At 43.4% G+C, this 12,783-nt stretch overlaps 1 protein-coding gene across 1 annotated transcript in view; it reads left to right on the top strand.

The window, feature by feature from the left end:
• ADARB2 (adenosine deaminase RNA specific B2 (inactive)) overlaps positions 1 to 12,457 on the top strand; it is a 301,943-nt gene extending 289,486 nt beyond the window's left edge. The window contains exons 8-10 of the mRNA XM_058831907.1: positions 2,136 to 2,317; positions 7,262 to 7,440; positions 9,138 to 12,457. Coding sequence (XP_058687890.1) covers positions 2,136 to 2,317; positions 7,262 to 7,440; positions 9,138 to 9,314 — 538 coding nt within the window. The 3' untranslated portion in view covers positions 9,315 to 12,457. The remainder of the gene's footprint in view (positions 1 to 2,135; positions 2,318 to 7,261; positions 7,441 to 9,137) is intronic.
• The last annotated feature ends 326 nt before the right edge of the window (positions 12,458 to 12,783 follow it).

The raw sequence follows: 12,783 nt of genomic DNA, 5'->3' as shown, positions 1-12,783 counted from the left end.
CTCCTTCAATCAAATATGTAAGGCTTTTTAAAGGAAATTTTAAATGCTGAAAATAGCACTGATATCTTACAAGTTTCCATCTGGACAAAGATATCTGTGTAATTTTTTTGCTTACCTTAGATGCTGCTTGAAGGCATAGTACTGTTAGCTGAATTGAGCTCTGTTTCTTAAGCTTGCATTATTAATTTTGCATCATGATAAGTTATTTACTCAAAGAGGCAGCTAGTTCTTTCCTTTAAAAGTGATGTTATTTGCAGAAATGACCACACTTTTTTTTTTCCCCAAATGAAGTTATGCAAATCTGATCAACTAAAGTAAATGTTTCATAAAACCAATGACTGTTTAAATTGTGGGACTAAATTGTTTGTATATAAATATTACCTTTTATATTTCATTTGAGTTTTATGTAGATGAACACATTACTTTAATGGCCTGCATTTACAGAGGGAGACAGGGAGAGTCTGACTCTGAAATCCTCAGCAGCCAGATGGCTGCCTTTTCTTGCATGAGATTAAAAGATGTTTCTCATTCACAGCCCTGCTTCGGAGGCAAATTAATACAGCCAGCTAAATTGCTTGTGTTTTTGGAATAAAATTTAAAGAGAACTTTTAAAAGCAATTGGTGTCACAGGTTCCTAGAGCAGATTGCTCTCCAGGTACAGCATGCTGGTTTTAAACATTCAGTAATTAATGGAAAGTATTCTGTGTTAATTGACTGCTTCAGGAAAGGGAAATATAATGACTCCTTATTAATCATGAAAAGAGACATACAGTACAGAGGCACTGCAATAATTGCGCTAACGGTTGAGAAATGTTAATTAATGAAAAGAACAATGATGTAAGAAATTAGCACCATAATGCTTGCTGCTGTTGGAAATTCTGCTTTAAACACATTATTTAACATGGCAGCCACTGGATGATGCCTTATATAGCAGACACCTCACACCCTTTCTTTCCTTCAGTCAGCTACCGAGTTCCAAATGTTGCCAGTGTTTCGGGTTTTAATGAGCTAAAATATACTCTCCAAACTACATTTTTTGAAGCATTTTCAGTTTGAACTCCTGAACTCAAAACTACTCTGACAGATTGACAGTGTTCAACTTCCGTAAAAATATTATCCAAGTGTAAGAGAGCCTGTTAGTGTTCGTGTGGTGGGAAACAACTTCTTAGATGAGCTGAGCTAAACAGGTTTGCCAAGAAGATAACTGCATCATGACTTCTTTCCCCTTTTTAATTTTTCCACTCATTAACCAGTTAGCTGTCCCCTGAAGAATTTAGAGGCAAGCATGTTTTCATATTTGTGCCTAGCTTGATGTAAAAATTCATAGGCTATTAAAATGCAGAACTGTTCTGGCAGCTACTGCACCACCAGTAGCACAGAGGTCTCAGCCATCAACAGGTGGAAGGTCCCAAGGTTTCCACCATCACTCTGCTGCACCTTTAAGGCAACAACAGGGTGAAATGTATCCATCACTCCAAACACTTTAGAGCAGGTCAAGCTGTCAATTACGAATACATTTCCTAAAAGTTGTCTTCTTTTTCCTATTCAGGACCAGGATTTAATTCTCATGGATGTTTTCATATCTTTGTGGTCATTTGTGCAAAGAAATGTCAGTCTATGAGACATTCAAAGATTTTGGAGTAATTTTGGCCACCTAAGTCATGTGTTAGCTTGGCTATGTAACATGGGGATGGTACTTACGTATGACAAGCAGAAAATAAAAGTAGAATAACAAAAGCTCTCATTCTAGCCCTACAATTGCAAGTGAAACACTATAGAGGCAGAAAAAAAATAAAGTTCTACTGGAGACACGCTAAAAAAACATCCATCAAACAAAAAATGCTTTTATAAAGAACACCTCTTGATAAGAAGGCTCTGTTTGCAGCAATACAAGATGGAAAGGCATCTCTTAAGTGAATAGCACCACAGTAATCTCAAATCCTGCTGGAGGGGGAATGAGCCCATGGGTGTATAATAACCCAGCAGGGTTTTCTGTATCATAGGACAGGGACAGCAGTAGTTTCATCCCTCATCCCTCTAACCCATGTGCTGGCATTTGCTGATTTTCCCAGCCTTGCTCCAGTATGGCCATTCCTTCACCAATGTGTCTTACTGCTCTTTAATTTTTTTTTCAGATGGAACATCCTTGGGCTCCAAGGCGCTCTCCTCAGCTCCTTCATCGAACCCATGTACCTGCACAGCATCATTGTGGGAAGCCTCTACCACACTGGTCACCTTTCCCGGGTAATGAGCCATAGGATAGAAGACATTGGTCAGCTGCCAGCTTCGTACCGGCGCAATCAGCTGCTTCTCAGTGGTAAGCAAACACCTGCCTGCAAGACAAATAATCCCCCCTCCCATCTCCAGTCATGCTGCTTCCCAACAGGAGTGCCTTTTGTTTGTAAGTAGACCATTAACTCAGACCTTTGTGGGGTCCTTTTTCCTGAAGAATGTGAAATTGAAGAATGAAGAAACCAATGTGTCTAAATCCAATTCCTCTTTCCTTAGCAGCAGCCACAAGAACGGATCATTAGTGGATACAAGTTGACTAGGAAAAGAACCACTGTACATTGAACAGTCAGAGTGCAAAAAAGAAAAATATGGCTAAGTAAAACATTTCTAAAAAACAGAAGGAATCTTTCTGTAAATTTTGTCTTCAGATCCTCATGAGGCTTGTGAATGCTAAGGGACACCAATTCTGCATTGGATTAAATCCTTATTTTAATCTTTGATAGTTGTTCTTTGGGGGGATTCCCTGAGACATCAATATGATGTCAGTGTCACAGAGCTGGGAGGTCAGGACATTTTAGTGGAGTACCCCATACCTTTCAAAGTCCTCTAAGTTCCTCAGTCAGGAGAGTGCTGGTTTATACCTTATGTATTTCATGGACTTTTTTTTTTTTAATATGTTCTTGTGACAGCATTTGTTTGGCTGAGGCAGAAGTGATAGTTTAGCCACTGGGGAAATTCTCAGGTTCTGTGTGGTTTAGTACATCTGGCAAGTGTAATGTGCATGTATGTGTTGTAAGGTGAACAGGTCAAAAGGCTTATCCTTTTCTGAACAGCTTATCTCCATTTTTTAACTCTTCATTGCAGCTGGACAAAGACTGCAATCAAGTGAGCAGGAAGCTGTGATCCACACTCTCCCTCCAGTTTATGTCCCCAGCTGTCCCTCCTGCCCTGGTCCATCATGGCCAGCCCCTCTTCTTTCCCACATGACATTGTGGTAGGGAGGAAAGAACTCACAGCAGGCCAGGAGATATCTCTCCATTTCCCAAATCTGGCTGTTATTTTGACAATACAGCCCTGGCTGCCAGAGCTGCTGCATTTCCCAGATCTCAGATCTCCTCCTGTGCCAGCCCTAACACACTGTAAATGCACCCATACATTAAGATCAAAGGCACACACAATTTCCCTGTGTGTGGAGGATGTACAGGGAGACTCACTTCAACTGTTGAAGGACTGAAAGCACAAAAAGGGATTTTATAAGAGTTTTCACCACAGAACAGCTATTGCTTTGCTGGGCTGGCCTTGAAGAGTAAAAGCAATGGGTCATACTTGGCCAGAGTGTCTGTGTATGTATGTCCAAGAGTCATTGCCAGAGATTTCAAGGGAATAAGAAATACATCAGAGGGGGCCTTGTGTCACTTTAAATATCTGCATGTTTCAGGGCTGTCTTCCTCCTTCACAGAGGCTTCTGTTTGGAAAAGCATTTGCTTTGCTTTTTGGTTGTGTTTGTGGGTTTTCCTCAGCCCAGGAGAAGTGGTGGGAGGAATCAGTCTCTCTCTCTCTCTCTGCATTGTTTTTCTTTCTAACACCATTATTTGTAATCTTCTCCCCCCAGCAAATCCTGGGGAGGTGATGCTGATTAAAAGTTACATTGCTGAGGCTTATGCTGCAATTCTTTTTCCTGGGAAGCCCTGCCAGCAGCATATCCCAGTGACTAAGGAGATGGGATCTAGAAAAAACTTCTCCAAATGCATTACAGACTTAGACTTAGAGACAATCTCAGCCAGGAAACTCCACCTCCCACACTTGTATTGGACATCAGACCAGCCCAGGACTGCAGGAGTTCTTAAATTATATAAGGGTGTCAATTATTTTTCCACTTGATCATAGCAGTACAAACATTCCAATGGAGAGGAGAGTCATGGTGTGTGATGAGGTATACTGAGATTAATTCCTTGCCTCCACTGAGAAATAATCAGTGAGGTTTTTCTACTCAGTTTTTTACCAGTCCCAGCCAGATGGAACTCCACTCTTCCACTGAGATTACTCTTGGGTATAATTTATAGAAGAAATGCCTTTTTTATATCCTGTTCTCTTAAGATTGAGACTGTTTTAAAGGGTATCCTGATGGGTTATGAGGTTTTTTGGGAGAGAGAGAAGAGAGAGGACAGATATCAGTTCACATCCCACAGTACTCAAATTCATATTATTTGTGCAAAGACTTTTTCTTTCAAATCCTGCTGTCTTCTATTGTACTGTTTGTTGTGTGGATCTTAAGAAGAATGTTTTACATAGAGGACAGAAAGCCTAGATTATTTGAGTGTTACTTTCTAAATAAATCAAAGCAATTATTTTTCAAAAGAAAATATGGACAAATTTTTTTTAAAATTATAAAAATATCAACAGTCAGAGAACATATATATGAGCTCTATATATATCTGTTATTTGTCTGTCATGTTTTTTTCTTTAAAACCTCTTCCTTTGCTTTCAGAAAATTATGCGAAAATATCTTCTATTTACCTAAATACGTGTACTTATATATGATAGCTGGGAAGAGAAGGCATGAAAGCCAAAGGAGCCCAGAGGGGTTTCCAGGCACGGGGACCAGTCTGGGCTACTGTCACAGCCCCCAGATGATGGACACACACAGCCAGCTCTGCCCTCTGTGCAGCCTTTCCTTCTTTTTCTCTAGTCAGGGATTTCACAACATTTTCATTATTTAGTGTCCTTTTGCATGGCAGTATGTTTGCTATCGTGCTTTTTGGTGCTCAAATCCTCTAAGCTTTTGGGTGCTATCTTGACAGAGAGTGGTGCATAGTGTCAAACAGCTGATTTTGATCTGTTTGCATCTTGTTCTATGTAGAGACTCTCGAGCAGCACCACAGAGCTATCTGATTTTCAAGCTCTCAGTTTAAATCCTGTTGCCTAGGTGAACTGGAGTTTTAGATGCAGACTGATCTGTTATCTCTGGGGGGAAAAAAATTGAAAGAGGTATTAATATGACATGAATGTGTTTACAAATCCTGTGTGAGGTTATGACTTAGCTGTAATTCTCTTCTACACACGGTAGCGAGTTCAGTCACAGTGACTGAGATGATTTCTGCAGTTCCAGCTTTGTCTCTGATACAAAATGAGTTTGCTATATAATTTTTTCCCTTCAATGGCCACCTTTCTCTCTGTGTGCGTGCTGAGTTCCATTTGGTGCTAGCAGCTCCCTCCCAGGGCAGAGGGGTCAGGGCAGAGAGGATCCATGTCCCTCAGTGGCATTACTTCTCATGATGCTGAGACACTCCAGGTAGGATGCAGCAGCTGCCTGCAGAGGCCAGACAGACCCTGCAGAGCCCTTCACTTCTCTCGAGGTGTTTCCCAGGAGCTTTCCAAGCTCAACACATTCAGTGATGGAGGCAGCATTCCCACCAGCCCCCATCTCCACCCACTATGCCTCAGATCAGGAGATGCTCATGGCGTGCATCTGTTTTGAAAATGAGATCCTGGACAAGAAGGGCACTTTGGAAAGGAGGGGCTTTGATCTCTTTTCTTTAATCTCTTTCTCTCTGAACAGCCCATATCAGTACTTCTTGCTCTCTGCAAAAGTTCTTTAAAACCCTCTCAGCAGAAAATGCAAAGGACCTTTCTCTGCTGCCCTCCACCCAGCAGCAATGAAAGCAGTGCAAACCATGAGCTGTTGCTGGAGCTGCTGCAGGCAGGAGCTGCCATTTGGAAACACAGACCCAGTCCTGGCACTGGCCTGTGCTGGGGTGGCCATTCCAGGCAGCTCCTGCCCACCAGCACAGTCCCCACCTGCTGCTCACCACACTGGCTTTTGTTGTCCAGGTCTGCAGGCTAGTGGCCCACACAGCAAATTAGCAGAGAAGGACACAACTGGATCCAGACACATTATCCAAGGTCCATGTTTTCAAAAATATTCAAACTGCTTCAGGTCACTCTGTGTTTTCCAGCCTTGGAAGCTCCTGGTGTTGATTCTTCGCTGCAAAAGCACTAATGAGCAGGGCAAGACAGAGCTCACTTGTTTGCATTTGTACTGTGCTGGAAAATAAGCCAACCACCTTCTTTATTCCTCTTATTTTCTTGCAAAGACTAATCATTCCCCCATTCCCCACAAGAAATGAAAAAGCAACAGGAGTCATGGAGAGGTTGAGCTACACTAAATAGTTAAAAAGAGACAGAAATTTACTTGATTAAAAATAACTAATGTACACACCCACACCTGACCTTGTCACCCTGGTCTACATTTAGAGTCAAACATTATCTCACCCATGAGGGCATTGGCTCAGTAGGTGGCTCAGATGTCCAAAATTTGACACTATGGTCATGCAGTCATCCCAGGTGACTGTAAACATTATTGCAGCTGTCTAAAATTAGATATGATGCATTCCACTTAGAGATGTCCCAAATATCATCATTAGGACACTAACTAGCTGTTGAAGAAATTGGTGCTCCAGTACAGGGTTGGAGTCTCGCAGGCAGACACAAGGTGGGGACCAAGAGTGTTCCCTGTAGGTCTGTGATGTCTACAAGGTCATTATTAACTTGGATCTAATAATCTCTCTGTGATGATGAAGTGTATTGGTTTGTTTTTTCTTATCCTCTGGGGTCTAGACATCCTCTCACAGCAAAGGCCCCAGGAGTTAATAGATAAATATGCTGGACTGTGGGAAGCTCACCTGAAAGAACTCATGGCCAAAGCACTGTATTGCTTAGTTTCTTTTAAAAACCTGTAATCCCATTAAAGCCTTTGTGAAAGATTCCACTCAGCAACCGTCACACTGCTGTCAACAGCTCACACTCCAATCCAAAGGCTTTCCTTAGGCTAATGGAAGATTTGCCTGCAGGGTGGAAAAATCTGTAGCAATTGCTATGTCTCTCCAAGGTGTTTGGTCTGGTAACATTCAACCACCGGTGACAAGAGCACGATGCCAGTGGTTCAGTGAGAGCATCTCCTGTGCCACAATAACCCAGGAGCAGCCTCTGAGTGAGCACTGGAGCTTACTGGTGTCCCTCTGTCCTCCAGGGGTGAGCCACGCTGATGCCCGGCAGCCCGGGAAATCTCCCGGCTTCAGCGTGAACTGGATCGTGGGGAGCACGGAGCTGGAGGTGATCAACGCCACCACGGGGAAGAGGAGCTGCGGGAGCCCCTCACGGCTCTGCAAGCACATGTTCTTCACCCGCTGGGCCAAGCTGCACGGCAAGGTAGGGCTGCTGCAGAGGGGCTTAGCAATACCTGCCCTGCAGTCCCTGGAGAGTGGGGGGAGGTGAAGACAAGAAAAAATTTATTAAGTGCCAAAACCCCTTTCCTACTGGGAAATGTGTGGAAATGAACAAGACAGAGTGATGGGGGGGAGGGAGGTCTGGAGACAATTCCACCCACAAAGTCATTAGTGAAGGCAAAGGAGCCCGCAGCGTGGGCAGGTTTGAGCACAAGCCTGAAGGGATTGTTCTGCTCTGCAGGACACCACAGGGGAAGGAGGCTGGTGAGACTCACCCCATTCCAGGCAGTGGCATGGTCTGTCCTAGCAGTGACCCTGAGCCTTGTGGGGAGCAGAAGAGACCAACTGGGCTTTGTACCCAGGGCTTGTGACACAGGTCCCAGCCTAGTTTCCTTCCAGCAGGTAGGAAGAGAGGCAAGAAGCACTCTGGCCACCCCCAGAATCGAGAGGTCCTCACAGGAGCAAACCTGGGGCCATGGCTGGAACTATGGCTGGGAGAGCTGGATGGAAAAAATCTGTAGGAATTGCTGTGTCCCTCTATGTACTGCTTCTGGCTCACACCAGGGGTGAGGTTACAGTGAGCAGGAGAAAATAACTTGTAGCTGAGCAGGGCACTTTGCCCTTGACAAAACAAGGGATTTGATAATGTCATCACTCTCTACCTCTGGGGAGCAAAGGGAACAACAAGGCAGCCAGAGAGAAGCCACTGCTGCCAGGCCAGCTTGTGTCCCACCCAGACCCAGGCTGGCAGTGTCACCATCCCTCGCTGATTGGGCCAGTAGAGCTCCAGCCAGGACAGCCCCACGGAGTGCTGGCACACACAGACAGGAGCAGCTCACTGCAGGCTGCACGTTCACCTTCTCCTTCAGTCTGACTCTCAGCATCTCTCCTGTACAGAGACAAGGAGAAGAGCTCTTTGCTCCTCAGGCTTGCCTTGAGGGTGTGTTTCCCTACAGGTTTGGCTTGGTAGAGACTTGGGCAGGTCAGAGGAGTTTGTTTAGTCCTTCTGCAGAGTAAAAGGTGCTCCCTCCTGCCTCCCTGCCCTTCCAGGGGCACTGGACATGGGACATGGCTCGAGGTAGCTCCTTGTGGGTGGCTCCAGTGTTCCAACAGAGCACTCAGATTTCCCACACCAGCACAAACCCTGATGCCTGATTTTTGCCCCGCCCTGAACAAGTTTCACAGCATTCCCAACAATAAGAGACGACAGAGGGGAAATGAGAGAGTATAGAAGGCAATCCTTCTTCTTCTTCTGTGTCTGGGCATTACTTGGAAGCACTGAGCTTCTGCACACCCCAGGCTAAGGTTTCTTTAAAGAAGCACATGCTTTAAAGATCTTCAGAAAGGATTTTTTTCAGTTTTGTCCATAAAAATCATCTTAACCTAGAAGTAGCATTCTGCCTTTGTAGAACATACCAAGATATGCCACTGCCTATGCCCACTCCACGGCAGAGCTGTCCACCCCTTCACTCCTCACAATGGCTCAAAACCATGTCACCAGCATTTATTGCTTCCCTGGTTTTCTGGTTGTTAAACCAAAAGCAAACACACAAAGTACAGTGATTGCTTATGAAATGTAGACAGGAAGATTATACAGCTACTGAAGCCTCCTGTTTCTTTTGGCTCATAGGTTGGTTTTTTTATTATTTTTTTTCCCCTGCCCTGATTTTTGTTCTGCAGCTGAGCACTCGAATACCAAGCCATGGAGAGATGCCATCAGTGTACAGTGAGGCAAAGCTGGTGGCTCAGACGTACCAGTCTGTTAAGCAGCAGCTGTTTAAAGCATTTCAGAAAGCTGGCCTGGGCACCTGGGTGAAGAAACCCCCAGAGCAAGATCAGTTCCTACTAACTGTGTAAATCACTCCACCCCTTTTCTACACGACTGGATCAAACCGACTGGAGAGAAGGCGAGGCAGGATGTATGAGCAGAGAGAATTGAAGCAGTTTGAGATTTAATAGAAACCTCCATGGGACTATTTGCTTTTAATCCTGTATTGGAAATGCATAAGTAGAAATGTGTCTGATGCACTGAACTCAACTTCAGAAAACTGCTTTTTCATGATCCCTTCCCAAGAATGTACCTGCCCAAATTATAATGCCACCCCCACTAAGATTCTGCTTTTTATTGTTTATTGCTGTTGGTTATTACTGATTTGAGGTGTTAGTGGGCCACCTGTCTGATCCAAAATAGACCTTTGTTTTCCTTCACACAATCAGTGCAAAAGTCATCACTGAATAATGGAAAATATTGAGCAGAGATGGAAGTACAGCATGACAGCAGGTCTCAGAGCATCCATAATCATCCACAAAAAAAAGGTTCCTAACCTCTATGCAAAAATCATTCTGTAAACTGCCTAAATCTGTGACAAAAAATTTGGGCCTCAAAGAAATGCAGCATTTTTAACCTGGTTTTTCCACTGCTGGCTCTGAGCACAAAGCCAGGCATCAGGATGCCCTTGGTTTTTTACACTTACTCCTTCTGACACCTTGGACAAATCACTTCACAACAAATCTTCAACCCTAGTCACAATTTGAATGCTGCAAATTTTACTTGTCTGGGCCCTGTTCGTCTCACATGCCTTCCAGACACCAGCCAGGATGCAGATCCTTGCCAAGGGGGCGATTCACCCCTGTGCTGCCTGCAGAGGGGTGCAGCTCTGCAGGGGCTGCCAGTGAGGACCAGTGTGCCCATGCTCCTGGCTCTGGATCTTCAGGAAGCTCCCTAAAGTCAGGCAGGCTGCAGCCAGGACCCAGAGCCTCAGATCTCCAAACTGCTGATGACCCATGGCTCTGAATTAAGTGGGTGTGAGCTCAGGATGCTCCATGCATCTGAACAATCACCGGGTTGGGTACCCACACGTAAGACATCCCCAAACAAGAGAGCACATTTGACATTTGTCTCTTCCCTGCCTCAGTTTCTCCACCTGTCTAATGGGGATAATAATAAATGCTTCACATCTAAGGAACTTGGCAGGATCGAAAATGCTCTGGTCATATGCAACAGTGTAAGACAGATTTTTGTCACTCTTGCAGTGAGTTTTACCTGTTCACAAAGTCCAATTCACATAAGCACGGCAGAGACAACCACAGGTTTGGGTAAGGTCTTACTCAATGCATGAGCTTTCAGATTCTAGCTCTGTGTAAATGCCAAGTGTTATTATTATTCTTCATGCTCATCTGCAGCCTGAAAAGCAGATGGGGTTTTTCACTTAGGAGACAAGTATCACCCAACATTTAAATATTTTCTTCATAACTGGGCTGGGTCTGATACAATCTCATCTTTACATCTCATCCCAAACTTCATCAGAAGGCAGAAGATACAGTCATGGGAGAACTGAGCTTTGATAGTCCCACTGCAAAACCAACCTTCAAACACCCTGTACATTTCTCTAAGTTTCTGGGTTTTTAGATGACAGGATTTGCGGGTATATAACTACTGTTTTCTTTTTATTCCTGTGATTCTCTTTAAATCTGTATATAACATGCTGCTACTGATTTGTGATAATTGTCTTGGTATTTTCTCAGAACTGTCAAGCTGAGTTACTTTTCAAACAACACAAGGCTCATATTTTTCCATGTAATTTCCTTTACACGGGAAACTGTTCCTATCAATAAAGATAGATGCTCTTTGTATAGGGTTTATCATGTTTGGAGAGCCATATACAGTAAATACATTGTTTATTGATGCCCACAATAGAATAGCTACAGTATTTTGATGAGATTTTATTTTTAGATTATAAACTACAAGATGTATCTATAGTGTCTTGTATAAAAACAATTGTGATAAACTAGAATTTTTAAATTAGATAAAACAAAGCTCTCCCCTTCCAGAAACCTTTTCAACAAAATAATACATTCCATGTTAACTACCAAAAATATTTTAAAAAATATCCTTAGAGTAGAAATAGCTAAAAAAAAAAAAAAAAAAAAAAAAAAAAAGGCAACCAAAAACTGAGACTTTTCAATAATGGAAACACTTTGTGGTAACCACTTTGTCAATACTTTGACCACTTTGACAGCTCTTCTGATTAACATTTGAATACTTTTGACACCGGAGCTTCCAGGTTCCTGTCCTCTAACTCAGCTGTGGCTGCAGATCTGCAGTGGGATTTGGGCAGCAGATGTGGCCAAGGGGCCGCGGGCAGGGGCCAGCCCACGGCTGCAGGTGTGGCAGAGGCTGCAGGGGACACTGGCAGTGGTGGCCCCAGGGGCTCTGGCTGCTCCCACCGAGGGAGAGAAACCACAAGGCAGCCAGAGAGGAAGACAAGGTTTCTCATGCAGAGATCCACAGGTCAGGGGGGAGCATGTCTTCTGCATTTCCTCTCCTTGTCTAGCACACATGGGACCTCAATGGCTCTTTCTTACATCCCCCTGCCCTCACCCATCCTCCTCCAGCCATGGCATGATGTCAACCCAACTAATGCATCATAGTTCCACCAGGCTGGTGTTGCAGCTACTGTGACAACAAAGCACCATGCCTGGTTATTTTTAAGGACATAATAAAAATGTGGCAGCGTTGAATGAACCTTTGTTGCAAGAAATACATAAATGCAACCCTGGATTCAGCTGCCAGAGTGAGTTTAGTACTGGGGAGCAAATCGAGTCCCCACTGCAAGTGGGCATCAGCTGATCTCAATGGAGTTGCACATGCTGGCACTAGGGTTGAATATGACCTTAAATATCTACTTCTTCTCATTATGTGCAACAACAGTGTGATGGGACCCCATCCCAGAAGCACACATGACCTACACACAGCATTTCCTGAAGCAAAGGAAAAATTGCTCAGTAGTAATTCTTTAGTGAAGATTCTGTACATAACATGCATGAGTGAATGGCAATACTGTACTAATGGATGTACATTTGTAATATTTGTAAAAAAGAAAAGAAACAAAAAAGATGACAAAAGAAAATAAATCTGAATTTACATATGTGAATTTGCTGCTAAGTTCTGTAAATTGCACTTCAGTGATACCTGATAAGTGAATGTTTCTGTTAAGTGAATAAAATGCCAAGTAAAATTGTTCTTTCACTGTTTATTGACCATTTTTCACTATGACTTAGCAATCAATTGGAATGTGCTCCAGAATACTAGTATGTATTTTTGCACACACCTACTGTAGATCTACAGATATCTTCTTGTTCAGTTTGGATGTGATGCATTGTGGAAACAACACATTTGTATTGAGAGTGGGATGTGCCTGCTCCTGTAGATGAAGCCATAAAGTATTTTCCTGGAAGAAGAGTGAACTGGATACATCTCTAATTTGATCCTTACAGGTTACTCTCAAAGATCTTTCTTAATAAAAATTAATACATTTTTTCAAAC

This window comes from Poecile atricapillus, chromosome 2, assembly GCF_030490865.1.
Source record: "Poecile atricapillus isolate bPoeAtr1 chromosome 2, bPoeAtr1.hap1, whole genome shotgun sequence".
Lineage (NCBI taxonomy): Eukaryota > Metazoa > Chordata > Aves > Passeriformes > Paridae > Poecile > Poecile atricapillus.
This window is presented reverse-complemented; position numbering and strand designations above follow the sequence as displayed.